The following is an 18,279-nucleotide window of genomic DNA, read 5'->3' as shown; positions in this document are numbered from 1 at the left end:
AGAGCATGGATGAGCTAACAGAGTGAGCTTGTTAAAACGCCAGTGGTACCAAACTGAGAAGAACAGCGGAAGTGTATCAGGACCAAAAGACAGAGTAAGGGATTAAGCAATAAACCAAATTCCATGAGACTATATTCAACAAAGAGGAGGGTAAGAGTATCATTCAAGGAAAAGGCAGGGCAGGCTTGACTTCACAACACAATGTGTAGAGTTAACTTAAGGGTTCTCTTCCAGTCAGTTTACTGAAAGGCCACTGAGATGTGGCCCTATGGTATACACAATTTAAAAATAGTCATTAGAGATGCCTAGGTGGCTCAGTTGGTTAAGCATCTAACTCTTGATTTCGGCTCAGGTCACAGTCTCATGGTTGTGAGATCTAGCCCGCATCAGTCTCTGTGCAGAGCTTGAAGCCTGCTTGGGATTCACTCTCGCTTGTCTTTCTCTGCCTCTCTCTTGCTCACGCTCTGTTTCTCTCAAAATAAATAAGCTTTTAAAAAATGTATAAAAATAGTTATTAAATTTTACTCTCTCCCAATTTAACAAAACCTGAAATAATCATGTGTTTGTAATGCACTGAGTAAAGTAACCAAGATGGTAAAGGGATGTAAATGAAGCCACTGGTTGGTTGCCAGGATAGGTGGTGCTAAGCTAACTACTTAGGTAGGAGGGAAGCATTAGGGAGATAGCATCAAATGAAATACCTGAAGGGCCATTTTCTGGAAGGCGGGTTGAAGTACTGGGCAATATCCCAAGGGACAGAGCTCAACCTAATTACTAAAAACTGAAGTGAAACAGATTTTTCCTAAATGTAAAGACAACTTCTTAATGATTAGAGCTGTCCATGGTAATTATGGACTGCCAAGGGACACAGTGAATTCCTTGCATAAGGAGTATGATTGGGGTAGTTGGTCACTTGGCTTAGAGGAAATTCAAACATGATTCTAGAACAAAGGAGAACTACAAAACCCACCAGAAAATAGCTAAAAAAATAGCAACCAACACATACCTATCAATAATTATCTTTAATTTTTTAAATGTTTATTTATTTATTTTGAGAGAGAGCATGAGCAGGGAGGGGCAGAGAGAGAGAGAGAATTCCATACAGGTTCTGCACAGAGCCCAATGTGGGGCATGAACCCACGAACCATGAGATCATGACCCAAGCTGAAACCAAGAGTTGGACACTTAACCAACTGAGCCACCCAGGTGCCCCTCAATAATTATTTTAAATGTAGGGTGCCCAGATGGCTCAGTTGGTTGAGCATCCAACTCTTGATTTCAACTCAGGTCATGATCTCATGGTTCATGAGTTCAAGCCCCAGGTAAGGGTCTGCGCTGACAGTGTGGACCCTGCTTGGGATTCTCTCTCCCTCTCCCTCTGACCCTCCCTGGTTCACATGTGCACACGTACTCTCTCTCTCAAAGTAAATAAATAAACATTTAGAAAATAATAATACTTACTATTTGTTAAATGTAAATGGACTAAATGCTCCAACAAAAGACACAGACTGGCTGAATGGATTAAAAAAAAAACAAGATACATATATATGCTGCCTCCAAGAGACTCACTTCAGACCTAAAGACACACACAGATTGAAAGTGAATGGATGGAAAAAGACATCCTACACAAATGGAATGAAAAGAAACCTGAGTAGCAACACTTGTATGAGACAAAACAGACTTAAAAACAAAGACTGTAACAAGAGACAAAGAAGGGCATTACAAAATGATAAAGGGATCCCTCCAACAAGAGGATTTAACAATTCCAAGTATCTATGCACCCAACAAAGAACCACCTACATATGTAAAGCAAACAGTAACAGATATAGAGGGAGAAAGTGACAGCAATACAATAATATTGTAGGCTTTAACACTTCATCTTACATCAATGGATAGATCAACCAGAGAGAAAAACAATAAGGAAACAGACTCCGTAAATGATGTAATTGACAAGATGGATTTATATATACAAAATATACCATTCAAACACAGCAAAATACACATTCCTTTGAAGTGCACATGTAACACTCTCTAGAACAGATCCCATGTTAGACCACAAAACAACTGTCAGTAAACTTAAAAAGACTGAGGGCACCTGGGTGGCTCAGTCGGTTGAGCATCCAACTTCCACTCAGGTCATGATCTCACAGTTCAAGGGTTTGAGCTCCACGTTGGCCTCTGTGCTGACAGCTCAGAGCCTGGAGCCTGCTTCGGATTCTGTGTCTCCCTCTCTCTTCAACTCTCCTCCGCTCACACTCTCTCTCTCTCAAAAATAAATAAACATTAAAATAAATAAATAAATAAATAAATTTAAGAAGATTGAAATCAAGCATTTTTTTCCCAACCACAGCAATATGAACCTAGAAATTAATTGTAAGAAAAAAAAAACTAGAAAAAAAACCCACAAATACATAGAGGCCAAACAACACGCTACTACTGAACAACCACTGAGTCAACGAGATCAAAGAGGAAATCCAGAAATACCTTGAGACAAATGAGAATGGAAAAACAATGGTCCAAAATCTATGGGATGCAGCAAAAGCATTTCTAAGACGGAAGTTGATAGTGATACAGGCCTACCTCGAGAAATGAGAAAAGTCTCAAATAAGCAATCTAACTTCCACCCAATGGACTATAAAAAGAAAAAGCCCAAAGTTAGCAAAAGGAAGGAAGTAATAAAAATGAGAAGGGAAATAAATGAAACACAGACTTTAAAAACAATAGAAAAGATCAACAAAACTAAGAGCTGGTTCTTTGAAAAGATAACACAACTGAAAAACCTTCAGGCGGATTGAAGAAGAAAAACACGGAGAGGGCCCAAATAAATGAAATCAGAAATGAAAGAGAAGCTATAACCGACACCATAGAAATACCAAGGATTAGACGAGGCCACCATGAACAATTATACGCCAACAAATTGGACATAGAAAAAAAATGGATGAAACTAAAAGAAATGGGTAAATTCCTAGAAACACACAATCTTCCAAACTAAATCAGGAAGAAAGAGAAAATCTGAACAGACCAAATATTAGTATAAAATTGAATAGGTAGGCGCACCTGGGTGGCTCAGTCCGTTAAGCTTCCGACTTGAGTTCTGGTCATGATCTCACGGTTCCCCCATTCAAGCCCTGCACTGGATTCTCTGCTGTCAGCACTAAGCCAGCGTTGCATCCTTTGCCACACACCCCCTCCTCTACCCCTCCCCCATTCACAATGTGGAACTAGAAGACCATGCATGCTCTCTCTCTCAAAAATAAACACTTAAAAAATTTTTAATTGAATAATCAAAAAAAAACCCAATCAACAAAAGTCCATATGGACTTACAATTTAATTCTAACAAATATTAAAGGAGAGGTAACACCTGTCCTTTTCAAACTAGTCCCAAACAAATACAACAGAAGGAAACACTTCCAAATTCAGTCTGTGAGACCAGCATTACCCTGATACCAAATCCAGACAAAGACACTACAAAAAAATAAAAGTACAGGCCAATATTCCTGATGAACACAAACACAAAAATCCTCAAGAAAATATTACCAAACCAAAGTTAACAATACATTAAAAGGATCATATACCAAAATCAAATGGGATTCTGAAAGAATGGTTCAATATGCACAAATCAATCAATGTGATATACTACATTAACAAAAAGAAGGATTAAAATCATATGATCATCTCAGTAGATGCAAAAACAAAAAACATTTGGCAAAATTCAACATCCATTTATGATAAAAACTCTCAACAAAGTGGGTATAGAGAGAACATTCCTTAACATAACAAACACCATATGTAACAAACCCACTCAACAGTGAAAAGCTGAAAGCTTTTCTCCTAAGATCAGGAACAAGTGACCACAGCAATCACACAAGCTAAAGAAATGAGGCATCCAAGTTGGTAAGGAGGAAATAAAAGTGTCACTATTTGCATATGACATAATATAGAAAACTCTAAAGACCCCACCAAAAAAACTATTAGAACTAATCAGTAAATTTGCAGAATACAAAATTAATACCCAGAAATTATTCTGTTGCTAATAAATCTTTACACTAGCAACAAAGTATCAGAAAGAGAAATTAAGTAAACAATCTCATTTACAATTCCATCAAAAAGAATGTATACCTAGGAATAAATATAACCAAGGCGTTTAAAAACCTACGCTCTGGGGGCACCTGTCAGTCAGTTGTAAGCATCCAACTTCGGCTCAGGTCATGATCTCAAGGTTTGTGAGTTTGAGCCCAGCATCAGGCTCTGTGCTGACAGCTTGGAGCCTGGAGCCTGCTTCAGATTCTGTGTCTCCCCCTCTCTCTGCCCCTCCCCCAATCATGCTCGCTTTCTCTCTCTCTCAAAAATAAATGAACATTAAAATTTTTTTTTAAAACCTACGCTCTGAAAATGAGAAGGCACGGATGAAAGAAATTGAAGACAACACAAATAAACGGAAAGTGTTACTGTGCTCATGGACGAGAAGAATCAATATTATTAAAATGTCCAGGGGCGCCTGGGTGGCGCAGTCGGTTAAGCGTCCGACTTCAGCCAGGTCACGATCTCGCGGTCCGTGAGTTCGAGCCCCGCGTCAGGCTCTGGGCTGATGGCTCGGAGCCTGGAGCCTGTTTCCGATTCTGTGTCTCCCTCTCTCTCTGCCCCTCCCCCGTTCATGCTCTGTCTCTCTCTGTCCCAAAAATAAATAAAAAACGTTGGGAAAAAAATTTAAAAAAAATAAAAAATAAAAAATAAAAAAATAAAATGTCCATATCACCTAAAGCAATCTACAGATTCAATACAATCCCTATTAAAATACCAATGGCATTTCTCACAGAACTAGAATAAGTAAACCCAAAATTTGTATGAAACCACAACAGATCCCAAATACCCAAAGCAATCTTAAGAACAAAACTAGAGCTATCATGCTCCCAGATTTCAAACTAACCGACAAACATACAGTAATCAAAGCAGTATGGTACTGGCACTAAAACAGACACACAGATCAACAGAACAGAACAGTGTCCAGAAATAAACCCACACATATATGCAAGAAACTGGACCACTTTCTTATATCATAAACTAAAATAAACTCAATATGGATTAAAGACTTCAATATAAGATCTGAAAACATAAAACTCATAAAGTATAATACAGGCAGTAAACTCAATGACCAGTCTAAGAAATATTTTTTGGATCTCCACAGAAAAGGATAAAAAAAAAAATCAAAAATAAATAGGACTACACCAAACTTAAAAGCTTTTTCACAGGAAAGGAAACCATCAACAAAACAAAAAGGCCACCTACTAAATGGGAGAAGATATTTGCAAATGATATATCTGATAAGGGACGAATACACAAAATATATACAGAACTCATTCAACTTGACATTAAAAAACCCCGCAACAATCCAATTAAAAAATGGGCAGAGGACCTGAACAGACATTTTCCAAAGAAGACATACAAATGGCCAACAGACACATGAAAAGATGCTCAACATCACTAATTATCAGGGAAAGGATAATCAATACCACAATGAGAGATCACCACAAACCTGTCAGAGTGGCTAATATAAAAAAAAGAGACAAGAAATGACAAATGTTGGCAAGAATGTGCAGAAATGGAAACCCTCATGTAGTGTCTGTGGGAATGTAAACTGGTGTAGGCACTATGGAAAATGAGGATCTTCAAAAAATTAAACTAGGGATCCCTATCAAAATAATACCAGCATTCTTCACAGAGCTAGCATAAATAATCCTAAAACTTGTATGGAACCAGAAAAGACCCCAAATAGCCAAAGCAATCTTGAAAAAGAAAACCAAAGCAGGAGGCATCACAATCCTGGACTTCAGGCTATACTACAAAGCTGTAATCATCAAGACAGTATGGTACCGGCACAAGAAGACACTCAGATCAATGGAACTGAACAGAGAACCCAGAAATGGACCCACAAACATGGCCAACTAATCTTTGATAAAGCAGGAAAGAATATCCAATGGAATAAAGACAGTCTCTTTAGCAAATGGTTCTGGGAAAACTGAACAGGGACATGCAGAAGAATGAACCTAGACCACTTTCTTACACCATACACAAAAATAAACTCAAAATGGATGAAAGACCTCAATGTAAGACAGGAAGCTATCAAAATCCTTGAGACAAAAGCAGGCAAAAACCTCTTTGATCTTGCCCGCAGCAACTTCTTACTCAACATGTCTCCAGAGGCAAGGGAAACAAAAGCAAAAATGAACTACTGGGACCTCATCAAAATAAAAAGCTTCTGCACAGAGAAGGAAACAATCAGCAAAACTAAAAGGCAACCGACAGAATGGGAGAAGATATTTGCAAATGACGTATCAGATCAAGGGTTAGCATCCAAAATCTATGAAGAACTTATCAAATTCAACACCCAAAAAACAAATCATCCAGTGAAGTAATGGGCAAAAGACATGAATAGACACTTCTCCAAAGAAGACATCCAGAAGGCCAACTGACACATGAAAAAATGCTCCACATCACTCATCATCAGGGAAATACAAATCAAAACCACAGTGAGATACCACCTTACACCTGTCAGAATGGCTAACATTCACAACTCAGGCAACAACAGATGTTGGCGAGGATGCAGAGAAAGAGGATCTCTTTTGCATTGTTGGTGGGAATGCAAGCTGGTGCAGCCACTCTGGAAACCAGTATGGAGGTTCCTCAAAAAATTAAAAATAGAACTACCCTCTGACCCAGCAATTGCACTACTAGGCATTTATCCAGGGGATACAGATGTGCTGTTTCGAAGGGACACATGAACCCCCATGTTTATAGCAGCACTATCAACAATAGCCAAAGTATGCAAAGAGCCCAAATGTCCATCGATGGATGAATGGATAAAAAAGAGGTGGTATATATATACAATGGAGTATTACTTGGCAATCAAAAAGAATGAAATCTTGCCATTTGCAACTACGTGGATAGAACTGGAGGGTATTATGCTAAGCGAAATTAGTCAGAGAAAGACAAATATCAAATGACTTCACTCATATAAGGACTTTAAGAGACAAAACAGATGAACACAAGGAAGGGAAACAAAAATAATATAAAAACAGCGAGGGGGACAAAACATAAGAGACTCTTAAATATGGAGAACAAACAGAGGGTTACTGGAGGGGTTGTGGGAGGGGGGATGGGCTAAATGGGTAAGGGGCACTAAGGAAATCTACTCCTGAAATCATTGTTGCACTATATGCTAACTAATTTGGATGTAAATTAAAAAAATAAAATAAAATAAAAATTAAACGAGGGGGCACCTGGCTGGCTCAGTTGGTTAAGCGTCCAACTTCAGCTCAGGTCATGATCTCACAATTCGGGCTCTGGGCTGACAGCTTAGAGCTTGGAGCCTGTTTCAGATTCTGTGTCTCCCTCTCTCTCTCTGCCTTCCCTCCCCCCCAAATAAGTAAACGTTAATTTTTTTTTTTAATTAAAAATAGAATTACCATATTACCCAGTAATTCCACCACTGCGTATTTACCCAAAGGAAATAAAAATGCCAATCCCAAAAGACAGATGTGTCCCTCTGTTCATTACAGTATTATTTACAATGACTAAGATATGGAAGCAATCTGAGAATCCATCAATAGATGAATGGATAAAGAATATTTGGTATGTTTATACAATGGAATATCACCCAGTCATAAAAATGAATGAAGTCTTGCCATTTGCGACTACATGGATGGACCTAGACGTATGGTATTTTGCTAAGTGAAACAAGTCAGACAAAGAAAAACAAACACCATATGATTTCGCTTATATGTGGAATCTTAAAAATCAAACAAATAAAACAAAGCATAAACATACCCAAACATACTCAGAATTATGAGTGGTTGCCAGAGGGGAGGAATGGTGGATGGGCAAAGTAGGTGAAGCAGATTAAGAGGTACAAACTTCCAGGTACCAAAAATTCACAGGGATATAAAGTACAGTATAGGGAACAGTCAATAACATTGTAATAATTTGTAGGGTGACAGATGGTGACTAGCCTTATCATGGTAATCACTTCATAATGTATATAAATGTTGGATCAGTATGTTACACGCTTGAAACTGATAATGCTGTATGTCAACTATACTTCAATAATTTAAAAAAAAAAAAAAAAACAGGATTCTCTTCCCAGATGCCTGAAATATCTCTGTATCTTCACTGCCAAGAGTCCTTTGTATAGATCCCTCTTTTCCTTGAAGAGATGAACTAATTTCTTGTGTACAAACAGGAATAATTGTGGGAAACAACTTCTCTATATCCAGCAAGACCTTCTCCTCTGCCATCTCTACCCTTTGTTTCTGCTGAAACTATAAAGAATTTGCCTAAACGCTGGGCCATATAAGAATCCTTCAAATACTGAGAGATATCATGTAATACCCTTATAGGATTGTTCCTACTTTAAGACATTCTATTCTGGGCACTATAAAGAAAATTAAACCAGGGATTTTCATAAGGGCTTAAAATCCAAATCCCTAATAGTGGAAACAGGTTAGGCAAGCTATAGTCAAATGAGTAATACACATTCATTAAAACAATATGTAGGTGAGTGAGTTCTGATTATAAGATATATGCACTAAGATAACACTGGGCAAAAAGTTCAGTAAGAGAGAAAAAGCACACTTTATGTAAAAAGGGTATACTATCACAAATTGGAATTGGAATGATAGAAATATAATTTCATGCTCACGATGTTGTTTCTCTAAGAAACTGTTTAAATGTGTAACAATTAAAATCTATATTCTTTTTTGATGTAAACCTATCAATTTGCACTGTCTAAACAGCTGTTTCCAAAGTATCTAGGTTCTGTTTACTACTGAAGTTCATTCTGTCTTGTTGGAATCACAGGAGAGGAATACATAAGATGTAAACATAATTTCCTCAAAAAGTAATATAGAATTACTCTATGACCCAGTATTTCTACTTCTAGAGATACACTCAAGAGAATTAAAAACTTATTTTCAGGAGGTGAAGGGTTGGGCAAAATGGGTAAAGGGCAGAGGGAGATTCAGGCCTCTAGTTATGGAATAAGCAAGTCAAGGGATCAAAAGCAGAGCAGAAAGAATACAGTCAATGATACCACAAGAGCAGTTACAGGACAGATGGGAGCTACACTTGCCAATACACATTACCATAACGTATAAACAAGTCAAATCACTAAGTTGTACACCTGAAACTAATGCAACGTTGTGAGTCAACAATTCCCAAATTTTTTTTAAAAACTTATTTTCATATACAAAAAAAAAAAAGTATAGGAATGTTCATGGCAGCACTATTCATAATAATCAACAAAGCAGAAACAAATGCCCGTAAGTTGGAGACTGGATAAACAGCATGTGGTATATCCACATAATGGAATATTATTCTGCAATAAAAGGGAATGAAGTATCAGTAACATGCTATGACTTGAATGAACATAGGAAAAAATTATGCTAAATGAAAGAAGTCACAAAAGGCCACGTCTTATATTTACCCCATTTATATGCAATGTCCAGAATAAGCAAATCTAATAGAGACAAAAAGTAGATTAGTGGTTGGCTTGGGGGACTAATGACTAAATACCTACAGGCGCTCGGTTTCTTTTGGGGATGATGAAAGTGCTCTGAATTAGGTAACGGTGATAGTTGCACAATATTGTAAATGCAGTGACAAACATTTGTACACTTTAAAATGACTGAAATGGTGGGGCCCTAAGTGGTTCAGTCGGTTAAGCGCTTGACTTCGGGTCATGATCTCACAGTTCGTGAGTTCAAGCCCCGCATCGGGCTCTGTGCTCACTGTTCAGAGCCTGGAGCCTGCTTCAGATTTTTTTTGTCTCCCTCTCTCTCTGTTCCTCTCCTGCTTGTGCTCTCTCTCTCAAAAATAAATAGAGACTAAAAAAAAAAAAATTAAAATGACTGAAATGGTGAATTTCATGTTATTTGGATTCTCTCATTAAAACTACGTATAATCAAAAAATACTATCATTTATATGTGTGTATATATATGTGTGTGTGAGTGTGTATAACAATATACCGACATCTACAAGTACCAAACACTATTACATCTAATATTGTACCTCGTCATGGGTACAACCCACGAGGCCTGGATCACTAAAGCAAACACTAAAAACTGAAGAGCTGAAACCAAAAGTTACTCCTCCTACTATTCAGTTATCAATTTATTTACTGTGTCCTTAACTGGGGCCAGGAACTGTGTTAGGTGCCGTGGATCCAGGGGTGAACAAGACATGATCCTCACCTTCACGGGGCTCCTAGTCCAGACATTAAACAATGTCTAGAGGAGCTTGACATTAAACACTCAAATAAACCTAAAACTTAAAACAGGGAGCATAAGGTGAAATACTGTGTTTGGTTATACACTCTAACAAGCAAGCCTGACTTCGAGAAGGTACTGGGCAACAACCTCCCTGAGGACATTCTATTTAGCCTGAAACTAGAAAGATGAGTTTTAGGGGAACCTGGGGGGCTCAGTCAGTTAAGCATCCAACTCTTGGATTTGGCTCAGCTCATGATCTCACGGTTTGTGGGATCATGCCCCACATCGGGCTCTGTGAGGACAGCACAGAGACTGCTTGGGATTCTCTCTCCCCCTCCTAAAATAAATAAATAAACTTTAAAAAAAAGAAAGATGAGTTCTACCCAGGTGAAGAGTAAGAATAAGAGTATCCCCTAGGGGCACCTGGGTAGCTCAGTCAGTTGAGGGTCTCGTGAGGACTCTTGATTTCAGCTCAGGTCATGATCCCAGGGTGGTGGGATTGAGCCCTGCATAGGGCTCCACAGTAAGCATGGAGCCTGCTTGAGATTCTCTCTCACTTCCTCTGCCCCTCTACCAATGATGTGTGTATGCACTCACTCTTTCTCTTTCCAACCTCTCTCTCTGAAATAAAAAAAAAAAATTTTAATTTAAAAAGTGTATCCTCCCAGGGGCGCCTGGGTGGCTCGGTCAGTTGAGCATCCAACTTCGGTTCAGGTCATGATCTCACGGTTTGTGAGTTTGAGCCCTGCGTCAGGCTCTGTGCTGACAGCTCGGAGCCTGGAGTCTGCTTCGAATTCTGTGTCTCCCTCTCTCTCTGCTCCTCCCCTGCTCATACTCTGCCTTTATCTGTCTCTCAAAAATAAATAAATGTTTTTTTTTTAAGTGTATCCCCCAGACAGAATAGCAGTGCAAAAGTCCCGAGGCAGAAAAGAGCTCACATTTGAGAAACCCACTAAGGTTGGTTGTGACTGTAGGGTAGTGAATAAGAAAGTGACTATCACAGAATGAGGCTGGGGAAGTTACTAGGGATCAGTCTACAAAGGACCTTACCAGCCACTCTGAGTATTCTCCCTTTATATACTGGGTACAAAGGGAAGCTACCCAAGAATTTCAGTGGGTAGGTAACATGATCAATTTGTGCCATAAAAGCATCACCAGGCTTCCTCTGTGGAGAAGGAGATAGAGAAGAGCAAACAGGACAGTAAGAGACCAGTTAAGAAGCCGTTCCAGTAATGGTTCAAACTAGGGAAATGAGGTGGAAAGAGAAGACATTTTCAGGGTCAGTTTTGCAGTTTGGGAGGTCATCACATATTTTATTTTACACCTAAAATCTACTGACGTGGAAAAAAAAATGTCTTCCAGAAAGACAAAAGAATAAAAATTAAAAGATTACTTAGCCAGGATTCTAAACACACTGGCTTCAATCCAATACCAAACAAAATCCTACAAAACACTTCAAGCTATGTCCAGGATTCCTGAAGCCTCTTCATAGAAATGAACCCAAATTATCCCTAAGTTTCTTGCAGGATATTTTCTTACTAGCAAGCTCTGAGAGTGGTGAAGAAATCCAGACAGTGAAGTAGAAACCCAGAAGTTCACTGTGATGAGTACAGATAAGGTTTGGTGTCCACACTTTGACCCACCTGCAAATTAGCTTGTCCTTGAAACATTTTTTTTTCTACAAAGGAACCATTGTAGGAGAGAAACACCCTGCTTAACATATGCTCTGTTAAAGGCTTCAGTTAAACACGCACACACACACACAGAAAGAAATATGTGCAAAGTATTCCAGATTATTCATGTACATCTGTCTCCTTAAACTGCACTCCAGAGACTGAAGCAGAACACAGGGGCTGTGATGGGTATCATACAGTTTATAAAAAATGAATGACTTTCATTGTAGTAGCAAAGCAACTGTACATGTATATACACACATGTATACACATGCGTGTATTTCTTTTCCTCTTAAAATAAAAACCTGCTACCTACCTGGTAAATATCGCTTCAAAACCCACTGTGGGTCAGATACACTAAATTTTTGAATATCCTTATATCCTTATAGCTCGAAACATGAATCATGAAATCTAAGGCAATCTACCTATTCAGCTCTCCCAGAGCATACCAGAAGCAAGTAATAAGATGAATATAACTATCACTAGTTATAGACTTTGAAACACATACTCTGAAAGTAGTCTTGTCCTATTATTTTTCATTTATACTGTGAAAATCAGTTTGGCGCTTAAAAATGCAAAATGGAAAAAGAGATGCTGTTAAGGAACCATTTCATCGTTTTCGTCTTCATCATTCTGAAGGTTTCAGCTTCTTTGAGGTTGTAACGAGATCTTACAACACATCACATTGACACAATTGCGTGACAGCTGTTTCAAGTGCCCCTGGTCCTCCTTGACTCCTTACATGTTAAGACTCCGCTCTTCTCGGGGCGCCTGGGTGGCTCAGTCGGTTGAGCATCCGACTTTGTCTTCGGTCATGATCTCATGGCGTGAGTCCGAGCCCCCCAATGAGCTCTCTGCTGTCAGGACAGAGCCCGCTTCAGATCCTAGGTCCCCCTCTCTCTCGGCCCCTCCCCTGCTTGTACACGTTCTCTCTCTCCTTCCCAAAAACAAAAAGAGAAAGACTCCACTCTTGTTTAAGAAGGCTTCCCTCACCCCTTACGGTAGAGCTGATCCTCCGTCCATCCTCTCCCTGCCACTATCTCTTGTATATATCTCTGTCCACATGTGCAAATGCCTCCCCGTCCAAACAGGAGTTCCCTGATGCTTCGCGCTCCCTGACGCTTCAGCCTCACACATGAAAGGTTCTCAAGTGCTTGTGAAATGAAATGAATGAGTAAACGAACCTGATCCACCCAATCTCTGTATTTAATTTTTTCCACCTGCACTATCCTAAATGTCAATGACCTCAGTCCAATGACATTTCAGACAATTCTCCATGTCCCCCCCATTTTTGACAGAAGGGGACTTTTGGTTTGAGGCACTGCACTGCTTAGAAGTGGTTATGAGCACCAGTTTTAAGAATAAGTAGAATCTCGCTTGCTGCTCAGGTTTACACACATGGCTTTGGACACAGCTTGAATATAGATTAGAAAAGGCCTTTACTCCTCAAATTCATGGTCTCTAGTACCATGTCACTCTATCACTCTTGACATTCACATCAGACATCATTTTTATACAGGGCCCCCTTCATCATGACAAAGAAAAGATGCCCTTGGCAAGGAGAGAAGGGCTCCATGAGTTAAATTGGTCATTCCGGAATAAATTATTTAGCACCACTTAAATCCTGAAAGCTTTGAGCCACCAACCTTGTGGTTTATGGCACTCTCTTCTATGTTTACAAGTTCCCAATAGTCAAGCAACAATTTAATGCCACAGTGCAAAATCAATACAACCTAAATTTACTATTGGAACGGACACTATCTAGCAAACTAAAAAAGATTTATTCTTCTACTGACATGAGATCATCATAAAGCTGCTTCTACAAAGAGGTACTTAAAAACCATCCTAGAATTTAGGAATGAATTCTTCTTACTGGACTTGTAACAAAGCTATGCCCACCCCTCCCTCACCCCTTTGCGGGGGAGGGGGGGGGAATGAGTGGGACCCCTGGGGCCGCCTAAGTTCTGACCACACAGACCCAGCTTTGCCTTAACTCTGTCAAGGGCCTAGATTTTGGGGTGAGATCATCCTGGAAATCCAAGGATGCTGTGGTGGTGGTAACGAGAGATAGCCAACTAGCTTGTGAAATATATTCTTTCACTAGTTTAGAGTTTTCATCAGACGGGAAAGTCGATCATCGTCTTCACCCTAAATTATATTAGTAGTGCAACTGCCAGTGGGAAAGTTTGGTGCAGCGGTCAACGATTCCAGGGTTATTTATCTGGAATGGCCAGGGACGAGGCGCTTTTGTTGAGTGGCAAAAGCTGGCGCTGTTTCAAACACACCGGTGGACGAATCTGTAAGCTGCACCCTTCTCCTCAAGGAACCAAACTGGCGGAAAAGGCAAGAAGATGGAAGGACCGGTAGTAACATTCCCCCCACAGCGAATACGGATCATCTGCTCCGTGTAAAGTCCACTGCAGCTGATAGCCTGAGGATGGGGAAGCGGAAGGGCGAGCTGGGTGGGTCTGAACGCTTAGATTCAACAAGCTTCCAGAGTGCCTTCAATCCACCTGCACAGAACTCGTTTGCTGGCACCTGTCCTCAGGAAGGCTTGTTTCTCTTTCAACGGCCCAGAGCAGGCAGGAGAAAATTTGGGGGCGCGCGAAAGGGGTGGGGAGCAGCAGCAACCTAGTGCCAGGCTAGAAGGGAGCGTTTATCAGCGGATCAGCAGCCCCATTACTCAACGGACAACCGGGGTTCCCTCCCGTCCACCCCTATGTGCAATGCGCACTCTCAAGGACAAGAGGTTAGATCCAGCAGCAGCCAAAGCTAGGCCTGTAAGGCAGCAAGAGAAAGCCCAGCCTCACAGCGAACCGGGAGATGCTGGAGCGCTGCCTCCTCCCTCGCTCGCGCTGCTGGCTCGGCCAGCGCCCCGCAGGAAAGCCGGGCCTCCCGCCCGCTCAGCATCCCTCCTCCAGCTCCCGCTCTCCCTCTTCCGCCCGCGCCCGTGCCACCAACCTTGGGCGTGCGGATGTGCTCCATGGCGGGCCCACTTCCACAGGGTCCGGGGCGGGCGCGGCCTCACGCACCTGCGCGCGTCTGCGGCGCGGCGGGAAGGACGCGGGGAGGGGGCTTCGCGCGCGGGAGCAGGCGGGCCGCGGGGCTTGGCTCCGCCTCCAGGTGCGGCGGCGCCCGCGCGAGGCCGGCGTGCGGGCCCCGGGGCGCCAGCGCGGCCCTACAGCGCGCGCGCGCCTCTGCGCTCCTGCCACCTGCCCTGCGCGCGGCCGCCCAAGCCCGCTCTTGGCTGGGGTCGTCAAGAGCCGCTCGCTTCTCTGTAAGAGGGGCGGCCGGAGTACTGTGAGGCTACTGTTCCCCAAGACACAATGGGGGCCTTGTGTTGGGTGTGGCCTCTTGGAGGAGAGCTGGGGAGTACGCGCAGCTCTGCGCCGCCCATTGATCCGGCTTCCTTCCAGGGCGTCCCAGGATAGGTAGGACTTCAGGGTGGGGCAGAAAAGAGGCTGCCGCTTGCATTCCAGGTCCAGGATGGCCTGGTGGGCTGCCTGTATGTTTGAGCACTTGAGCAGCTGGCATAGCGTTGGGAGTAAGGGTGGACATAAAAGCAACAGTGTTAGAGCCTTAGGTGGTGTTCTATTAAGTCAGGCATCTCACATCAACCTGCCACTTTACTGTTGGAAGAGATGCTTTCCCTTGGCACCGTGTTGGGTGCTCATTTGCCGTCTTCACTTAGCTCTAACTGAACTGGAAGGTAAAGATACAAAACACCCATTATAAGGTATCATTTTTCCATTTACGACATTAAGAGTTGTTGTTGCTATTGTTAGTATTCAGCTATTGGGAAAGGCTAGAGAAGAAATGCAACCCCCCCCCCGCAACCTTTTTTCTTGCAACCCTAAGTACACAACTGCCCACCATAGCTAAAACTTCACAGAACTGTACAGAGTTCTTAAAATAATATCTATTCAGGGAGTCTGGCTGGCTCGGTCGGAAGATCTTGATCTTGGGGTCGTGAGCCCGAGCCCCATGTTGGATGTAGACATCACTTAAATAAACATTTTTAAAAAGAGTAATATCTATTCAAATTTTTTCCTAGCTTTTATTCATCTCTCTTTCTAATCGTCTTTAACTGTAGAGATTCTGTGTTTTAGCTCTTTTTGTTCAATGCATGGTAGGCACATTGCAGCTGTCCAAATAAATGTTTAAACCACACAGTGTTACATTTATTTTAAAGTGTCCAGATCTTTTTCATGTATCTTTTCTAGCATTTCAGTCTCCTACTGCTCTGGGAGACAATTAGGACAAGAAGGATAAACTGACGACTGCATATGACAAAACTGACCCAGGGTATAATTTCTACCTTACTAAAGAATACCAGGCACAGAATCAGGAGCACTATCTTCACAACTCATACACTGGCCTCAATCTCCTCATTTGTAAAATGAAAGTTACCTGCCTAGATGACCTTAAAGGGGGTTCCATCTCTAAATTCCGTAAGTACTAGGCTTCTTATATTCACTTTGGGGTTTGCATTCTGAATGAGATAATAATCTTGGAATTGTGTGATTTCAGGGCTCTTCTGTCCCTCCTACTGGTGGGCAGATCAAGAGTTTACTTGGTGAGTAATTTTTGCATACGACTCGTCTTCATATTTGCATAGTTTTTTTTAAGCACCCACAACACTAATTGGTACATGTGAAGCCATAAATCTGAACGATATAAATAGCCTAATTTTAAGAAAAAAAATCCAGATTCGTTTAAAAATACATCTTCCCGTATGATAGCTATGAAATCAGCATTAGGTTAAAGTGAGTCAAAAATTATAATCAAGGGGCACCTGGGTGGCTCAGTCAGTTAAGTGTCCAACTTCAGCTCAGGTCATGATCTCGCGGTCCATGAGCTTGAGGCCTGCACTGGGGTCTGTGCTGACAGCTCAGAGGCTGGAGCCTGCTTCACAGTCTGTGACTCCCTCTCTCTCTACCCCTCCCCCGCTCATGCTCTCTCTGTCTCTGTCTCTCTCTCAAAATAATAAATTAAAAAAATGTTTAAAAATAAAAAAATTCAAATTATCGGGGTAAATTCACATAGAACAAGCTATGTTAACTTAATAAATTTGTAAATTTATATTTATAAATATTTATAAATAAAATAACAGTGCGGAAAGAAATATCTATAAATAAACATTTTAGTTTGGTCTAACGATTCTCGGAGGAACACTCCCCCACTTTTCCCTCAGCCCCAGTCACAATTCAGACTATTAGATCACACACAACGTTGACCCCAAGTTTCACTGCTTCTCTGTACCACCACTCAGTGGGGCAGAAAAGATTGAACAAAGCAGCAGGAGTTGGAGGGCAGTGAAGTGAGGGAATGAGGAGTACATCACCGAAATGCTAACTTTGTTGATCCTAAGTGGGACAAAAAGAGAAACTAGCCACTTGTTTACTTAAGAAACATTGACATTAATTGCAATGACATGGATGGAGCTAGAGCGTATCCTAAGTGAAATAAGTCATTCAGAAAAAGACAAATACCACATGATTTCACTCATATGTGGAATTAAAGAAACAAAACAAACACGGAAAGGAAGAAAGAGAGAGACAAACCAAGACACAGACTCTTAACTACAGAGAACAAATTGATGGTTACCAGAGGGGTGATGACAGGGCGGGGTGGGGGGGGAGTGAAATAGGTGATGGGGATTAAGGACTGCCCTTGTCACGGTGAGCATAAAATAAAAACTTAAAAAAAAAAAAGAAACACATTAATTAACCGATGGTCATGCACAAGCTACTGTGGCAGATACTGGGAGACTGAAGGGAGATTTAGAAGAGAAAGATGCCAAGTTCCGTAACAGCGATGCAGACAATGCCAAGGAAATGAAAAGCAGATCAAGGACGATGGCACCAGAGCAGGTGGAAACGCCGTAAGACGCCTCAAGGAGACCGATTCACTTTCTGCATTTTCCGTACTGATTATACAGAAAATAATGGGTACAGTCAGAATCACACACTTAGTTCTTGAAGTTTGATATTTGGTGGGCCTAGAACGAACCCCGGGAAATTTCAATGGATGCCGCATCTGTGAGTCTTCATGGAACAGAACTCTCTCCATCTGGCCCCAGAACCCAGAAGTGAGAAGAAGAGAAAAAAGTCCTCACTCTTAACACACTACATGATTTACAGATAGATGTACACCTAGATCTGCATGACATCAGCCTTTGCCCAACAGGTTGGAAAATGGCTATTTTTCTCTAGTATTTGTGAATTCTTGATGGAAAAGAAGTGTATTTCACAAAAATTATTTTCTTTTTTCTTTTTAATTTTTTTAATGTTTATTTTTGAGAGAGACAGAGAGAGAGACAGAGTGCAAGCAGGGGAGGGG

At 41.2% G+C, this 18,279-nt stretch overlaps 1 protein-coding gene across 1 annotated transcript in view; it reads right to left on the bottom strand.

The window, feature by feature from the left end:
• Positions 1 to 14,978, bottom strand: part of MTMR7 (myotubularin related protein 7) — a 112,906-nt gene extending 97,928 nt beyond the window's left edge. The window contains exon 1 of the mRNA XM_007098965.3: positions 14,899 to 14,978. Within this exon, the coding sequence (XP_007099027.2) occupies positions 14,899 to 14,922 (24 nt within the window). The 5' untranslated portion in view covers positions 14,923 to 14,978. The remainder of the gene's footprint in view (positions 1 to 14,898) is intronic.
• Between the last annotated feature and the right edge of the window lie 3,301 nt (positions 14,979 to 18,279).

Source organism: Panthera tigris, chromosome B1 (genome assembly GCF_018350195.1).
Source record: "Panthera tigris isolate Pti1 chromosome B1, P.tigris_Pti1_mat1.1, whole genome shotgun sequence".
NCBI lineage: Eukaryota > Metazoa > Chordata > Mammalia > Carnivora > Felidae > Panthera > Panthera tigris.
Note: the sequence above shows the minus strand (reverse complement) of the source record. Positions and strands in the feature narration are given on the sequence as shown.